Consider the following 16,942-nt stretch of genomic DNA (forward strand, 5'->3'; position numbering starts at 1 on the left):
GGGACTGAATTGTGTTTGACTGCGAGAACTGGATTGAGTTTGACTGTGGGGGTTGAATTGTGTTTGACTGGGGACTGGATTGGATTTGACTGTGGGGACTAGATTGTGTTTGACTGTGGGGACTGGATTGTGTTTGACTGTGGGGACTGGATTGTGTTTGACTGTGGGGACTGGATTGTGTTTGACTGTGGGGACAGGATTGTGTTTGACTGTGGGGACTGGATTGGGTTTGACTGTGGGGGTTGAATTGTGTTTGACTGGGGACTGGATTGTGATTGACTATAGGGACTGGATTGTGTTTGACTGCGAGACCTGGATTATGTTTGACTGTGGGGACTGAATTGTGTTTGACTGTGGGGACAGGATTGTGTTTGACTGTAGGGACTGGATTGGATTTGACTGTGAGTATTTGATTGTGTTTGACTGGGGACTGGATGGTGTTTGACTGTGGGGACTAGATTGTGTTTGACTGTGGGGACTGGATTGTGTTTGACTGTGGGGGTTGGATTGTGTTTGACTGTGGATATTGGATTGAGTTTGACTGTGGGGACTGAATTGTGTTTGACTGCGAGAACTGGATTGAGTTTGACTGTGGGGACTGGATTGTGTTTGACTGTGGGGGCTGGATTGCGTTTGACTGTGGATATTGGATTGAGTTTGACTGTGGGGACTGGATTGTGTTTGACTGCGAGAACTGGACTGGGTTTGACTGTGGGGACTGGATTGGGTTTGACTGTGGGGACTGGATTGGGTTTGACTGTGGGGACTGAATTGGGATTGTCCGGGAATTAGATTGGGTTTTGCTGTGGGATTTGAATTGGGTTTGACTGTGGGGCCTCCACTTTGATGCCCTCCATGTTTTGAAACATTGCCCCATTGGCAAGGTTCACACCATATGATCGAGATACATAAAGGTATTAATGGAACTGTACCTTTGCACGCGTATAGTTATAGAGGAGGGAAAATTGGAGATTAAAGAAAATAATGATCAGGGCTGGTCTAGCACAGCTCCTGCCAGCTGGTGACGGAGATCCACTGACATAAACCAGAAAGTTGTTTTTGTGTTGGAATTGTTGCAATGTACCTAACAACCTAAATATGGCAAATATTAAAATGTCAAATGAAGAGATATTGTTACTGACCTCGATGAATGTGAGCCAGGGCTAGGTAAGTGACATGGTGGAGGCAAGAGTTCCAGGCACCGAAGGGCTCTTCCTTCTTTTTCGTTACCTAGGAAAAGGAGCACATTCTTGAACAGTCAAGAGCAAAACAAGAAAGCTTTCTCTAAAATATCCCAGGTTTCAAAGCAAGGTGTTAGCTAGTCCATCACTTTCAGTGACATTGGCCCTGGTATTTTATTTACTGTGTGGGGGATTGGAGTTGGAGATCGCGAGGAGAAGTTGGAGATCCTGGCGGGCAGTTTGGGGGCAGTGGGGGGGCGGCTGAATGTCAGAGATGGTGGGAATGGGAGTTGGAGACTGCGGGGGCTGGGGATTTGGAGAATGCGGGGGCTGGGCACGGGCGGTGGTGGTTAGGGTCGGAGATTACAGGGCTGGGAACTCGGAGATCTTGGGAAGGTGGGGGAAGACAGAGATCTGGGAGGAGAGTCAGAGATCATGGGGGACCCTCAGAAATCGTGGTGGAGAGGGGGAGATCATGGGGGCAGTCGGAAATCATGGGAGTAGTTGGCGATTGCATTGGGTGAGGGGAATACTCCTGCCTTAGGGCCACTAGAAGTGCTGTAAATACGCTCACCTGATGGACCCAGGGCTTCTCTCCTCCTTTTCCCTGCCAGGTTACTGAGTCCAACAAAACTGGTTTTCATGGAGTAAAGATAAAAATCCTGTTAAAATAGAGGCACCCAGCCTCCTGAAAAGCTTCTACTTACTGACCTGTGTCCTGTGAGTGAATTGGTCACCCCGCCCCCAACCCACCTTCATTAAAATCGGAAGTGGGTAGGTTGGAGTTGGGTTTGAGATTTTAAATTTTTTTGCTTCCCACTCACCCCTTCCCTCCGCCTACTTATCCTGTGTGGTTAAAATTCCCCCCATTATCTTCATGCAAAATCTGTCACATACAAATCTATTATGTATTAAAAGTTTGTGTATGGTGTTTACTTCTTGCAATTTTCACAATTGCTTTCTGTAAAACCTCTCGATCTTGAGATATGCCAACATACAAATCAGGAGCAGGAGGAGGTCCTTCAGCCCCTTGAGCCTGCTCCAACTATATCAGCTGGGAATGCTGAACAATCATCACAGAACATCCCCGCTTCTGACCTAATGATGGAGGCAAGGTCCTTGATGAAGCAGCTGGGACGATTGGGCCAAGGACACTACCCTGAGGAACTCCTGCAGCAATGTCCCAGGACTGAGATGACTGACCTCCAACAACCACAACCATCTTCCTTTGTGCTAGGTAGGACTCCAACCAGTGGAGAGTTTCCCTCCTGATTCCCACTGACTTCAGTTTTGCTACACTCCTTGATGCCACACTCAAGTCAAATGCTGCCTTGGTATCAAGGGCAGTCACTCTCACCTCACCCAGGCTGTAATGAGGTCGGAAGCAGAGTGGCTCTTGCAGAACTCATCTGGGTCTGGAGTCACATGCAGACCAGGTAAGGATGTCAGGTTTCCATCCCTAAAGGACATTAGTGAACCAGATGGGTTTTTACAATGACAATGGTTTCATGGTTACCTTTACTGAGACTAGCTTTTAATTTCAGATTTATTAATTGAATTGAAATTCCACCAGCCATTGTGGGTTTTGAACCTGCAGAGCATTTGCCTGGGCCTCTGGAATACTTGTCCAGTAACACTACCATTACACCACCACTTCCCCTTTTGGTTTACCTGTTGGTTTAAATAGTTTATCTTTTGACTTGGGATGAGCAATGTCACAGGATATCCACTAATTTGTTAAAAAAAAATGCAAATGCTGGAAAGGCAGAGTGGGTAAGTGCACATTTCCAGAACGTGCTGTTTTATTTCAGATTTGTCCTTATACCTCAAATAGGGTGCAATTTTCTTTGTTAGTTGCCTACTTTGTAAGCCTAATGACAAGGTAAGCCTGAGGATAATGAGTGAGAAATTTGCCTTGTGCAGTAGAATGAAAAGGGCAATAGGGAATTGACAACTGTTTTACACATGCTTGCTTCTCTTCATCATTGACTTTATGGAAAATAAAATTACTCGAATGACTCAAGGCTGAATGATTGGGGAACACCTTAATTTATAAATTTGAGGCTCATAACAACAGAGTGCAAGCAGAGAGGACAGAGGTGTTTTAAACTTGAGCCTGTTGGCTACAGGGAGCACTTGTGGTGATTGCAAATAGGTGTTACCATAAGAAACAAACAATTCATCTCTTCGCTGTAGTTATTTTTACATTTTTTTTCTTCCTCTCTTTAGGTCCTTTCCTCACCCTGTCCCAGCCTCATTTGCCCACCAAGAAGGGACAAAGACAACCTGCTTTCAAGCCCCTTTCAAACCCCTCTGAAACTGGTCAGAGAAGAGTGGACAAGAAGAATCCGGATTGACTGTCCCATGGATTAATGTATTCATTCATTCAAGAACACAATCCCTCACAAGTGAATTTTAAACAATTCTCTTTGCTGTTGGATGTGATTTTGTGTATGGTTACCTTAGTGACTGACATAAGCAAGTGAGTCAGAAGAATAACAATAAAATTAACAACCATTAATCTCATTGAGTACCTGGGTTCTGACTTTACCTTACTGTAGAGTCTGGCTGCCAAACTGCGTTGAAGGACTCTCTCTCGGTAATTTAGTGCTTTCAGTAAGAAGTTCAGGCTGCCCACCGTCTCTGTGCTAAATGATAGGATACTATTGGGAAATTAATGGACATATGATCAGAGTTTTTCAACAGTTAAAAAAATTGTAAACAGCAAATTATTTTAGTTACAGTTTAGAGCAGGTAAATCAAAACTACAATTAGACTGAAGGAACATATTAATGTTCATGACTAGAAGAGGCCTCTGAAGTTTATCTGAACAGTTTCAAAGTTCAATCAATTCCATACACTACTCTATTTCACAGATTTATTAATCCTCTCTATTCAGTTCCCTCTTTAATAATCTACCTCCACTGTACCCTAGTATTCACTGCTCTCTGTGTTAAGTAATCTAAATTGTCTGTTCTCCTTCCTACTTTTAGGTTGCCTTTTATATACACAGTTCCTGAACTCGACAAAACAACAGTCACAAATAATTCCATTCTTCCTTCTTCCACTTTTCTCTGCTTCTATTTCTTACAACAGTGCACAACTCCACAGTTAGTAAGTACACAGTGGGTATCTACAGGCTGATTAAACAGGGCAGGAAATACAACCAAATCAGGTTCTGCCCCCACCCATTGGCCACACACACAAGCAGCTCAGCTGGGTAGCTGGATATCTGGCAGCAGTGGCAACCTTGATTTGATTTTATTATCCCTCACTAACCCTGGCAGACAGAGGCTAGCTATAGAAGCACTGTTTCCAGGTATAGAGGGGTTAAGGAGAGGCCATAAATACAACATTCAATGTAAGGCATCTAAAGAAGGAAAGGTTTGTAATAGTACAATGCCTTTCATTACCTCAGGACATCACAAGATACAATGAAGCTAATGAAGCACTTTTGAAATGTAGTTAATACTGTTAACAATTTTATGCCGTTACTCCAGCAGCGCACATCCTTTCGCAGACTACACTACTGCCTTCAGTAAGTGGTCAAATGCAGTTATGAGGCAGGATCTTCTGGTTGGCGAGCAGTGGCAGGGCCCACTTGCCGACGCGTAAAATGACCCGGGATGACGTTGGGCGGAACTCCCGGCGTCACCTCACGTCATTTCCATTTTCAGGTCGGCGGGGGCGTAGCCGAGTCAGCTGCGCGCCCATCAACCTGTCAATGGCACATTGAGGCCATTGAGACACTAATTAAAATCATCAATGGACCTGCCTGTCCAACCTTAAGGTTGATGGGCAGGCTGGGAGCCCTGGCAGGCTTCAGAAAAAGCATGAAACCTCACCGACAGGCGGGATGAGGTTTCATGAGGCTATTTAAATTTTTAATAAAGGTTTCAGTTAAAGTTATGGACATGTCCCGGACATGTCAGGGAAATTTTCTTATCATTTTTATTGCAAATTTTAATTCGGAGCCGATCTCCCTGAGGCAGCACTTAGCCTCAGGGAGATCTGTGCGCTTATGCGTGAAAGAGTGCACTCCTGGCTAAAGGAATCCCCTCCCCACCCCCGCACAGGGAGCACATAGCGCTTCCCGGCGGATGTCACGCTGGGTGCGCCACATAAAATGGTGGTGCCAATTGGAGGAGCACACGCCAGCGCCCGCTCCCACTTCCCCCCAAACGGAGGGGAAAATTTTTCCCATGGTCTCATAATGGCCAACATCAATGAGGGAACACAGAGTCCTGGACAGATGAAGTGAGCCATATTATGCAGCATTGGAATTACAGGGCTCCAACTACCAGTGAGGCACCTATTGATTTAACAGCCCAACACTGGATTTGTCATTTCTGTCTTCTAATGTGCTTTCTATATTTGTTTTAAACATCAAAAGTTTTGTCAGATACTTAGCCAGACTACTCCTTATTATAACAGCAGTTGACAAGAGCGGTACAGGGATTTACAGGAATTTACTCTTAACTCAGGCACAGCTGGCTTCCTGCTGTGAACGTGGGAGCGCTGAATCAACCCTTATATCCAAGTCTCGCTGATAATGGGAAACCTGGACTCGCAGCCTTCATTCACTGCCTTCTGAAGTGTAAACTTTATTGGGTTTATGATTAAGTTATTAATAAAAGGAGCCTGGCTTTAGTCATATAAATGTGAGTAAAGATGAGGAAAATGTCTTTTTGCTGCAAGTTGGTATGATGTGGAACATACTGCAAGAAAGGGCAGTGGAAGCACAGTCAATAGGAACTTTCAACAGGGAGTTGAATAGACACTTAAAGGGGAAATATTGGATAATTAAGACTAATTGGATAACTCTCTCAAAGAGCCAGCACAGGCATGATTGGTCGAATGGCCATCTTCTGAGCTGCATGATTTTATGAAATGTGGAATTTGTCCATGTATGTTTTCTTTCTGTGGGGTTTTGTACATCAATGGAACCTAATGGAAGAGCTGGAGAGCACCATGCAAAAATTGCTGCACTGTAATGGGATGAATTTAGATGCACAAACATAAAGTGCGTGGTTTCAGTCGCACAACACAAACCCATATTGCAAATTTACCCCTGAAGTAGTTGGAGTGGGAGTGAAGAATATGTTTCTCCATAGTTGTACATGTTTATTACTGAAAAGATCTCCCCTCCAGCACCAATTCAGAACCCATTTAATGTTTTAGTGTAAATAAAGAACTTATAGTAAGGCATGCTCCTTCCTAGTTCTATTTTTCACCAGTAGCTTCAAAGATAATTTTGAACCTTTTATCTTTTGTGGTGATGTTGCCGGAAAGCCCAAATGTTGCAGTACTTTGGTCTGACTCTCATTATGTGTCTTGTTACTCGGATCTATGGATACTGATTCAGATAGCCTTGTCTGCTGGTAAACACACATTTGAAAACACCCTAACAAGCAGATAGAGGGTTGAATTCCAGGAAAACGAGCTTCAAGTAGTTTCACTGCTGGGAAGTGTTTTTGTCTCCCTCAGTCCTGATTGTAACACACTGCCAAACACCTCTGAAGTTAAGGGCCGCTCTGCTTTCTCTCCAAATATCGCACTAAGGTGGTGCATCTCCTTCAGTTCGAAGGGATTCATGAATATACTGAGTTAAGACTGGTGTTCAGGAATCTGTCCCATATTTGACAGCACCATAGCTATGGCTGGGTGGTTGGGGGTTTTGTGGGGGTGGGCAGAGCAGAGGTGGTGGCAGATCGTGTGGCTGAGCAGCTATTTAAAATTGTGATGTACCTTTCTGATGGTTCAAGAAATTTATCCACCAAGTAATTGAACCAAACATGGCAGAAAGACAAGGGCAAAGTACTGAGGCCGCTGGATATCTGTAATAAAAACAGAAAATGCCGGAAATGCTTAACAAGTCTTAATACTCACCTTGAGAAAGATCTGCTATTCTCTCTGAGGAATTTCCACTTGTCTCTTCCACCTTATTCACTTGCATTGTTTTCCCTTCTCGCGCTTTTTTATTTGTTTATGGGATGTGGGTGTCGCTGGCTAGGCCAGCATTTATTGCCCATCCTTAATTGCCTTGTGAAGGTGGTGGTGAGGTGCCTTCTTGAACCGCTGCAGTCCATGTGGTGTAGGCACACCCATGATGGAGTTAGGGAGGGAGTTTGATTAGATGTCTACAAGTACGCATTTTCACAGACAGATCTCTTGCCTCCGGCTCAGACTTATTCCACGTGGATTCCAACTAAAGTTCCACCCTTCGCATTTTGGGTCCACCCACAATTGCAAATATCTCCAAGATATTCAGCATTCCTCAAACCACTCTCATCACATCCTGAGATTGACATTCAAAGCCGTGTGCTGACACATGCGCGCTTTCCAGCCCCAATTTTTGTCACTCCCAGTTCTGACAAAGTGTCATTGACCTGCAACGTTAACTGTTTCTCTCTCTCCACAGACATTGCCACAATTTCCAGTTTGTTCTGCTTTTATTTGGGGCAGGAAGGCTCCAGGCTTCATTCTGCTCTGTACAAAGTTACCTGTTTTCAGCAAGGGGATGGCAAAAGCACTGTGATTGAACTCAATACCCATGGGTTAGGAAGGGAAGCATCAGCTAGGGTTTCTGCTCTCCTGCTGAAAGTGCAAGCCTGTGCACATCAGACGAGGACATGACTAGGCTCAGGCTAGGGTTCCCAATTCTGGTTATCCATATTCTGAGAGGTTTCAGCTCATGACCTCAGGCCTCAAACTGCACAGCCTCATTCCACCCACCCTCCCCACCTCCCCATATTCCTGTCACATCCATCCTTGTGATGCACCACTAGAAAGCAAACATGCTCTTTATTATCTATATGGCAATTCTTGACTGTCAGTCAACCATTAATACCGTCTCCTGTTGTATTTGTTTTAGAATGCCCTATGATTTTTCTCCCTCTTTTACACAGCAATCTCCAGGAGATTAACCTTTAATTCCTGGAGATGCCAGGACACCTTGGGTGGCTTGGCAATCCTAAACTTGGAGGGGTGGTGCCCCTTATGGTTGCGTACCTTGCTGAAACTCCTGTTACGGTCCACATATAGAATGGTTAGAGCACAGAAAGAGGAATTCAGCCCATCAAGTTCATGCTAGCTCTCTGTAATATGAACAATGGCCACTTAGGCATCTGTGCAACTGCACTCCAGTAAAGTTTCTACACCTTCAAAATAGGATCTCTTCTAGTTCTCTCAGAAGTTCAAAATAATCACACTTTTGGACACAAAATGCTGGAACTTCATCGAGTGTATTTCTTGCTGCCATCCATGTGACTGGCGGACTGATACATTGCTGCTCGATACTTGACTGCAGTGTAGCCATGAATGTGGCACCCTGAAATAAAAACAGAAAGTGCTGGAAATACTCAGCAGGTCTGGTAGCATCTTTGAAGAGAGAAACAGAGTTAACGTCTCGAGTTGTATGTGACTCTTCTTCAGAACCAGTTCCGTTGAATCCTGCCAGCACTTTCTGCTTTTAATTCAGGTTTCCAGCATCTGCACTATTTTATTTTTGTTGTAATGTGGCAATCTGGATATACATTCTCAGAACAATTAGTTCCTATTTCTTTATGAATAGTATAACAATATAACAGTAGGGTTGCCAATGCTGGTTGGTGCATTTCTGGAGGTTTCGTCACAAATCTCCTCCTTCCAACTGCCCTAGACATTCAACCAGTGCGCTCACTTCCCATGCCAATTAGGAAGCAAACAGGCTCATGATTATCCAATTGTTGACCGTCAGTCAAACAGCCTTTTCGCTCTCCCTCAATATTTTTATAGCTATTAAACAAAAGTGTTCAAAGAACGTGACATGCAATTTTTAAAAACGTCCTTTTATTTTTCTCCTGGGTTGCTTGCAGTAAGTGCCCTGCAGATTAATCTTTAATTCCTGGAGACTCCAGGATAATCCTGGAGGATTGGCAACACTCGGCAAGGGAAGGGAAGAAAATAGTGAGGGAGGATAAAAAAAATTAAAGCAACAATAAATCGCTTGCTCGCATACGCTTCTGGCTGTGAATCTCCTCTGAAACCGGACAAACCAGCGTATCAAAAATCATAATGTCATTTTGTTTTCGCACAATTCGCTCAGGTTTTTTCTCTCTCTTGTACTAATTCAGATTTTTTTTCTCAATCTAATTCAATATTGAATCCGTCTAAGAGCCCCCGTTTAAGAGCTCCATTTGAGCCTTAGTCACTGACACCTGCTGCCACCATGCTATGTCTTCTAGTCCTAGTTCTCAGAAGTTAGAAATAATCAATTATTCAGTCTACAGAGCCAAACAGATGTTAAGTGCCATCACCACAGCTTCAGGGTGGGGCATGGGGGGGGGGGGGGGGCGAGAGGGCGTGGGGGCTGTGGTGTGCAGCAGGGAGAATTGCTCTTGAATGGGTCACTGTTTCCAAAGCATAGGTTCTGATGAAGAGTTACTGACCTAAAACACTGGGCTAGATTTTACAGTTTTAGGTGGGGTGAGGGAGGTGGAAGAGAAAGTGAGTGGTTCATTCCCTCCTGCTCTCGCCATCTCAGCATAGCAAATTAAGGGTCGGATGGCCAACTAGTGGTCGCATGGCAGGAAGTCGGCCAATTAGCAGTGCAAAGGGGAGGCTGAGCCTGAGTCAGGAGTCTAGGCTGAGTCGTCATGGTTATGCTATGGACAGGAAGTTGGTCCTGGTTACAAATCTAGAGGCCTTTTCCACTCTCATTCTCTCCTTACTTCTTATGTCAGGCACAAAACACTAAATAAATGAAGTCAAAAAACATAGAAACACTGCCACTTTCAATAGCAGACTCTGCTGCCACATGCATCCGTGGTCCTGTAGGAAGGCTTTTCTTCTGGCCTTCCTTGTGCTGCCTCCTCATAACTGGCACAAAGCAGTTCTAAAAACCCTCCCAAACTTTTTTCCTGTCTGACACCCAAAAAACGGAGCAGCAATGAAAATTGCATACAATTGCCTCTTTTACAAGCTCAATCGCTTGTTAACTGGTTATTTAAAAATGGCCGGTGGGCTTCCAATTTCTGCACTTGCTTTCCATACTATTGGAGACTGGTGTGACGATGTCGATTCCCGACCCGCGCCATATTTTATGTTCGCGTGTGGGGACGGGCCCGCCTCATTTGCGGCCCGTAAGATCCGGCCCGTTAACTGTTTCTCTCTCCACGGATGCTGCCTGACGTCAGGCGCTTCCAGCATCTTCTGCTTTTCATTTCAGATTCCCAGCGACCCCAGTTTATGACTTTGGTTCAAAGCATCGGCCTGGTTTATGTTCTGTTGCTGCTGATGGAGTTCTCACAATAATGTGGTACAAATCTCTCAGCAGCAGCCACTAGTAACGGTGGTAGCAGCTTGCAGCTCCAAGCGCACGCCGTCTTGGACTTACCCCTCAAAAATAAAATACAAGTCCTTTCCTTTCCTATTAGCTATAAAGGAGGCGTACCTGGTTCTTAGGCTGTCAGCCGTGACACCTGTCCAATTTCTCAGCAGTCCAATCACGGGCTTCTCTTCGTATTGTCTTGCGTATTGAGCTAAAAGCTCACGCACAACCACCTATTGGATGAAACAACAACATTCATGTGCAAATTTAAAAAAGAAACTTTTTTTTTTTTAAAACAGAAGAAGTAACCTTAAGGCTCACAGGCAGCTTGACTGAAGACTGAAACACAGCCGTGAACAACGGAACACAGAGTCAGTACCAACAATTCACCGCATCCCAAGACGCAAAGCACCTGGCACCAAGCACCAAGGCCCAACTGCCTCTCCACAGGCAGAGTCAACATTATCCAGGACATTAAGCCAGGAAGTTGCTTCTGGACCTTTTCCCGCCTCAAGCTAAGGTTGCAATCCATCCAGTTTTGGACCTGACTGCTTGCTTTTTGTGTTGGCTCTCCGCACATGTTTAAAACATGAAAGACGCATCAAAAATCTTTTCTTAAAAAAGAAATCTCTTTCATGTCTTATGACGTGGAAATGTTGCTTCTTAAAGTAATAATACATTAGAACTCAAGGCCTCATTTCACTCTCCTGCCCCAGCCAAAGTCCATCAATCCCCTTTCATGTTTGGATATGCTGAGTAGAGGAAAGGAATAATTGCAACCCTACTTGGAAAAAATGAGGATACTCAGCCAGAGTCCTGCCAATCAGAGATGCAGGACACTGAATCTGATGAAAAGGTTTGCCATGGTGGTCACATTGCCCGCATGCATGGAGAGTGCCATGGACTGGATCACCTCAAAGCCACTGCATCCCCTAGCAACTGGCTGAACAGAGGCATTGGCTGAGTGTGAGAGGCAGAGGTCTCCTATCCATTATCTTAACTAACATGCTGACCTGAAGAGCAGGTGAGATGGGTGGAGGCATGGAAAAGTAAAATTAAATTATGAAATAAACAATATTATTCAATGAAGTCCTGCAATACCACCAATGCTGCATGTGACTTAAAGACCAAAGTGTTTAGCATTACGTGGGTTGGGATCTGATATAACTGCATAGCATAATGCACAGGAACATAGTGGATCAACAGAGGGGATTAAAAAGAAGAACAGCACTGACAATGTCCCACCTCAGAGCTGCTACAAGCCCACTTAATGATCATATTTCTGTCATAAAACAGGCCTCTGGCGTATTTGCACGAGTTTTTTTTTTAAACCAGCGAATTCCGGAGTAATAATGGACAGCCAATTTTTCCATCATGGGGAGAGATGTCACACTCTCTCTGGGCTCTAGCCCTAAAATTTATCTAACTTCCAAATAAAGTTCGGGTTCCACTGTAAATCTCCCTCTCAGTGCAACACCCACCACAAAATGAACCGTAGCTTTGTATCCACTTTTGCATTTCAAATATTTTCACATTAATTCTTTTCCCTCCTACTGAAAAGCGAGCTATTAAAGCATAGATACCATCATAGCCAGCCTAAATCCTGTCCCTGCTTGATCTGCAATGGCCAGTAGAACAGTAGTAGGAATCATGGATGAGGAATTTTCTAGAGCATTTTTTCCTCTGGCTTGAGTCTATTTTTCTGTTTTATCTTGCCCCTCCTAGTAGATTACATGGCTGATATATATATATATAATCCTCCATTTGATCGATCAGCTTGTCTTCTCCTGACTGTCATTTTCATCTGTTTATTTTTCTTTCCCCACAATAGACCCAGGGGCCACTGAGGTCAAACTGCAGCCTCCCTATCAACTCCCTCCATGCTACCCCAAGCTGAGGCTCGATAACATAATACACACGGGGTCACAACTGTGAACCTTCTTGACCTGTCTGCCTCAGTATTACACCATATGGTGCACTTACTCGCCAAGCCAAAAGGGAGCGGTGGGGGGCGAGGAAGGTGGGGTGGTGGGGGCCTACATGCTTTCACAATTATGCAGATGTTAGAAATATGTTCTCTTGCACATTCTTTTCCATGACTCTCATTAAAACAGCAGCTTATAGTGTGAGTTACCAGCCAAAGCAGGAAGTGACTTATTGTGAAGTGTCACATTTTCCATCAAAAACTGAAGGTTTAACCTCAAACACACTATAGTTATTAATTTAGAATACAACTGTATAATATTATTCATATTATGTACTTGAAACAAGAGTTGTTTTTTTTCCCCCTCACCATAATAGTAAAGATAATGATGAATGATGGTGGGGTATACGTATGCCTGCTTGCTCTATTCAGGTGGCCGGAAATCAATTAATCGTTAAGTGATAACAAAATTAAGTTATTAACAATACTAATAAAATGTTTCCAGCAAAATGTTTCTTCTCAACAATAGAAACTTGCATTTATTACAGTGCCTTTAACATAGTTAAACATTCCCAGTCACTTCACAGGAGCTTATATAATGAGGCAAACATTGACATCAAACCAAAAGAGGAGATATTGGTACAGGTGACCAAAAGCTTAGTCAAAGAGGTAGGTTATAAGATGCACCCTACAGGAAGAGAGAGATGTGCAGAGGCAGAGAGATTTAAGGATGAAATTCCAGGGATTAGGACCTCAGCAGCTAAAAGCACAGTCTTTACGAAGGAATTTAGAGACGCACAAGAGACTATTCAGAAGATTCCTTGCCTTTGTCTGTGTTAAACTCCTCCCTATTTCAACCTTAACAGACTTTAAACAGAACCAGAGCAAACTTTTTTTTAAAAAATGAGAAATTTGTAAGAAACAAGCCCAGCCAGTCACACCCTCGCCCCACCAATTGTCAGTGGCTTGTTATCATTTTTTAACAGTTCTCTTGTGGGATGTAGATATCACTGGCATGGCTGGAATTTGTTGCCTATCCCTAATTGCCCTCATCACCTGATGCCCCTCACCTTTGCTAGGATACAGCTCTACGTGCTGGGGCTGCAATGTGCTCATTTGCATAGCCGGTGTTTGTACGTGAGCCTGGTCACAAATGTCATCAGGCTCTTAGGCCAAATGAGGTTGATCCAGCCCTTCTTCACCTTTACAACTGCATACTCCTCAGCAGGATACAGGGACGCCTGGTAATTGTCAAGGCCTCTGTGGTTTGATACATTCATGGTTAAAAAAAAAATGGTGGTTGACGTGATAAATTAAAATCCCATAACCCTTGCGAAATAAAAGTAGAATCTGACTTACACGGTTAGTCCAGTGCCAGGGCCCTGATTATAAATCTACATATTCACAGAATGCCATTCTCTTTTGGTTGACCCTGTCAGAATTGCAAGGCCACATAAAATAAAAATTGGATTCAGCCATTGTGGCCTTGGTGATGAGTACGAGGAACCCTGGTTGCCTTTCTCCTCCCTAGTCCTGGGGCATGCACTTTGACTAATTATAGCATCCTGGTGGAGATCAGCTAATTCCATGTAGGCTAATAATTAAAAGATGACTTTCCTTGCCTATATGAATCAGCTGCTCACTGCCCTAGCCAGGTGAATCACTGGGGTGGCCAAAACAACTACTTTTTTTTAAAGGTTGCAGCCCGTTGAGAGACATAGAGCTTTAGACTCCTGAATAAGAACAGAACAGTAACAAGAACAGAAAATTTTGGAAACATTCAACAGGTCAGGCACCATCAATGGAGAAAACAGCTAGACAAGGTGAGGTTTTGGATGTAGACTCTGTGTCAGAACTGGGCTGTGTAGCAGCTGATCTAAGGGGTGTAATAATTGTCCTCAACTCTTCTGCATTAAGTATGGGAAATAAGGACTAACTGAACAGTTCTCTTGACATCACAGGAATCTTCCTCTGTCCCCATTTCTGGATACATCAGTGGTTTGGTACTCTGCTGGCCTGATGGTGTCTATGTATGGTTTTCACTGTGGCCAAGACCTTGCAATGCTTCTGGAGCACTCTGTAAAAGGCAGGTCAACAATGTATGAGCAATGCCAAGTCTACAGGAGTGCTCCAGAGCTGAAACTTTATGATCCACTAACACCTGAAGGCCAGGACAGGAGGGAGATTTCCCTTGCTATTCTTCAATTAGTGCGACAGGATCTTTTATGCGGACCGCAGCAGGAAAATAGGGCCTTGGTCTAACATTTCATCCAACAGACAGCACATGTCAGTGCAGTGCTCCCTCAGTACTGTTCCGAAATGGCAGAGCTTTCAATTCCTTAAGTCCCTTACTTTGCAACACCCTCCCTACACTTCTCCAAAAGGCCCAAGTCCTTAACCAAGTTTTCAATGGCTCCCTCTGGCCTATTTGTGAACTTTCCTGGGGCGTTTCTTATGTTAAAGATGCTACATAAACAGAAGTTATTGCTATGGATCAATTACAAACATACGAACATATGAATAAGGAGCAGATGTAGGCCAATTGTCCTCTCAAGCCTGCTCTGCCAAGCAATAAGATCATGGCTGATCTGTTTGTATTTCTACTTCCACATTCCCATCTACCCCCGATAACCTTTGATTCCCTTGCCTAACAAGAACCTATCTACCTCTATCTTGAAAATATTCAATGACCACGCCTCTATCGTTTTCTGAGGCAGTGGATTCCAAAGTCACACAACCCTCAGAGAAAAAATTTCTCCTCACCTCTGTCCTAAAAGGATGACCCTAATTTTTAAACAGTGCCCCCTAGTTCTGAACTTATCCACAAGAGGAAACATCATTTCCACATCCACCTTGTCAAGACCGTTCAGGATCTCATATACTTCATTCAAATAATCCCTCACGCTTATAAACTCCAGTGGAAACAAGTCCAGCCTGTCCAACCTATCTTCATAAGGCCGCCCACTCATTCCAGGTATCAATCTAGTCAACCTCTTCTGAACCGCCTCTAACACATTTATATCCTTTGTTAAACAAGGAGACCAAAACTGCACACACCATTCCAGATGTGGTCTCACAAATGCCCTATATAACTGAAGCATAACATCCTTACTTCATGTTCAACTCCTCTTGTAATAAAGGATAGCGTTCCATTAGCCTTCTTAATTACTTGTGCCTGCATGCTAACTTTTTGTGACTCATGCACTAGAACCCAGATGCCTAGATGCCTCTGTACTTCGGAGTTCTGCAGCCATTTTCTGTTTAAGTATTACTCTGCCTTTTTATTCTTCCTGTTAAAGTGAACAACTTCACATTTTCCCTCATTATACTCCATCTGCCAGACTTTTTGCCCAATCACTCAACCTTTCTATATCTGTCTGCAACTTCCTTATGACTGCTTCACAACATATTTTCTTACCTTTGTGTCATCTGCAAATTTAGCTACCATGTCTTCGCTCCCCTCATCTAAGTCATTGGTATAAATTATTGTACCTTGACACTTGCTGTAAAAGTACGTGTGGACATTGCCTGGTGACATAATTGAGCACAGTTGGCATATCCTCCTGTTAGATAGCCTGCCGATTCTCACCGTCACATTGGCATTTTAGCAAGGCATCGGGGGCATCTGTAGTTTTTGAGATTGTATCCACTTGAGGGAGACAATGTTTTCAAGAATGCAGAGGAGGGAAGGAAATTTGGGGAGAATATTAGGAAAGAAAATTAGGAAAAAAAACTTGTTTTTCTCCCAATTTCTCCCTGATCTTCTCCAGCTTTCCCAGGACTCCTCTTCAATTGACTGTCAGGAAACATTCATGGGAACAGCACAGGGTGACTCAGCCTCTGGTCACCCTCCCTCACTGCCGGGAAGTATCTAGTGTTTGCTCAGTTCCTACTCCTAACCACACAGCTGAACTGGTGATTCGTCTAGTGGGGATCTGTAATTGTGAACCAATTTCCTGCCACTCTTTGGAACATCAAAGCTTTGCATTGTGAACTGAATTATGAACAATCAATGTGCAATGCTTATAATTTGAAGCAGATTCCTTTTTCTGAGGCTATAGGTCTGTTCGGTTTAGTAGCCTTCTGGCACCTTCCCCATATGATTGTTCTTCATGCACAAGCCTTGAATGTGATTGAACTGAGTGGGACACCACAACTGATCCTGAAGCTGTCCCTCAGCTGACATTGACTTACTCACGGTAACCACTGTTATGCAATCAAAAAAGAAAAATTTGCTACCATGAAGAAAAATAGACCGGCATTAAACACATAAAATGTTGGAAATATTCAGCCAATCTGGCAGCATCTGTGAAGAGAGAAACAGACTTAACATTTCAGATTGCTGACTTATCATCAAAACTAATGAAGGGCCATGGACCTGAAATGTTAACACTGTTTCTCTCTCCACAGATGCTGCCAGATCAATGGAATATTTCCATTATCTGAAGTACCTTGCTCTGGGTATATTTCTTATTTGCAGCAAATTTAATCTGTGTTGGTAGTTTGCTATAATTTAAAGAAAGAGGA

At 43.7% G+C, this 16,942-nt stretch overlaps 1 protein-coding gene and 1 long non-coding RNA gene across 10 annotated transcripts in view; one reads left to right on the plus strand and one right to left on the minus strand.

The window, feature by feature from the left end:
* LOC121277946 overlaps window positions 1-3,702 on the plus strand; it is a 620,247-nt gene extending 616,545 nt beyond the window's left edge. For all 6 annotated transcript variants that reach the window (XR_005943011.1, XR_005943014.1, XR_005943018.1 and 3 more), the window contains one exon: window positions 3,411-3,702. This is a non-coding gene — a long non-coding RNA (uncharacterized LOC121277946). The remainder of the gene's footprint in view (window positions 1-3,410) is intronic.
* The window catches only part of acoxl (acyl-CoA oxidase-like), a 406,862-nt gene that overhangs the window by 54,750 nt on the left and 335,170 nt on the right, over window positions 1-16,942 (minus strand). For all 4 annotated transcript variants that reach the window (XM_041187832.1, XM_041187834.1, XM_041187831.1 and 1 more), the window contains 3 exons: window positions 10,615-10,724; window positions 3,733-3,844; window positions 1,143-1,230 (listed from right to left, as the gene is read on the minus strand). In XM_041187832.1, the coding sequence (XP_041043766.1) occupies window positions 1,143-1,230; window positions 3,733-3,844; window positions 10,615-10,724 (310 nt within the window). The remainder of the gene's footprint in view (window positions 1-1,142; window positions 1,231-3,732; window positions 3,845-10,614; window positions 10,725-16,942) is intronic.

Source organism: Carcharodon carcharias, chromosome 5, assembly GCF_017639515.1.
Source record: "Carcharodon carcharias isolate sCarCar2 chromosome 5, sCarCar2.pri, whole genome shotgun sequence".
In the NCBI taxonomy this organism is placed as follows: domain Eukaryota; kingdom Metazoa; phylum Chordata; class Chondrichthyes; order Lamniformes; family Lamnidae; genus Carcharodon; species Carcharodon carcharias.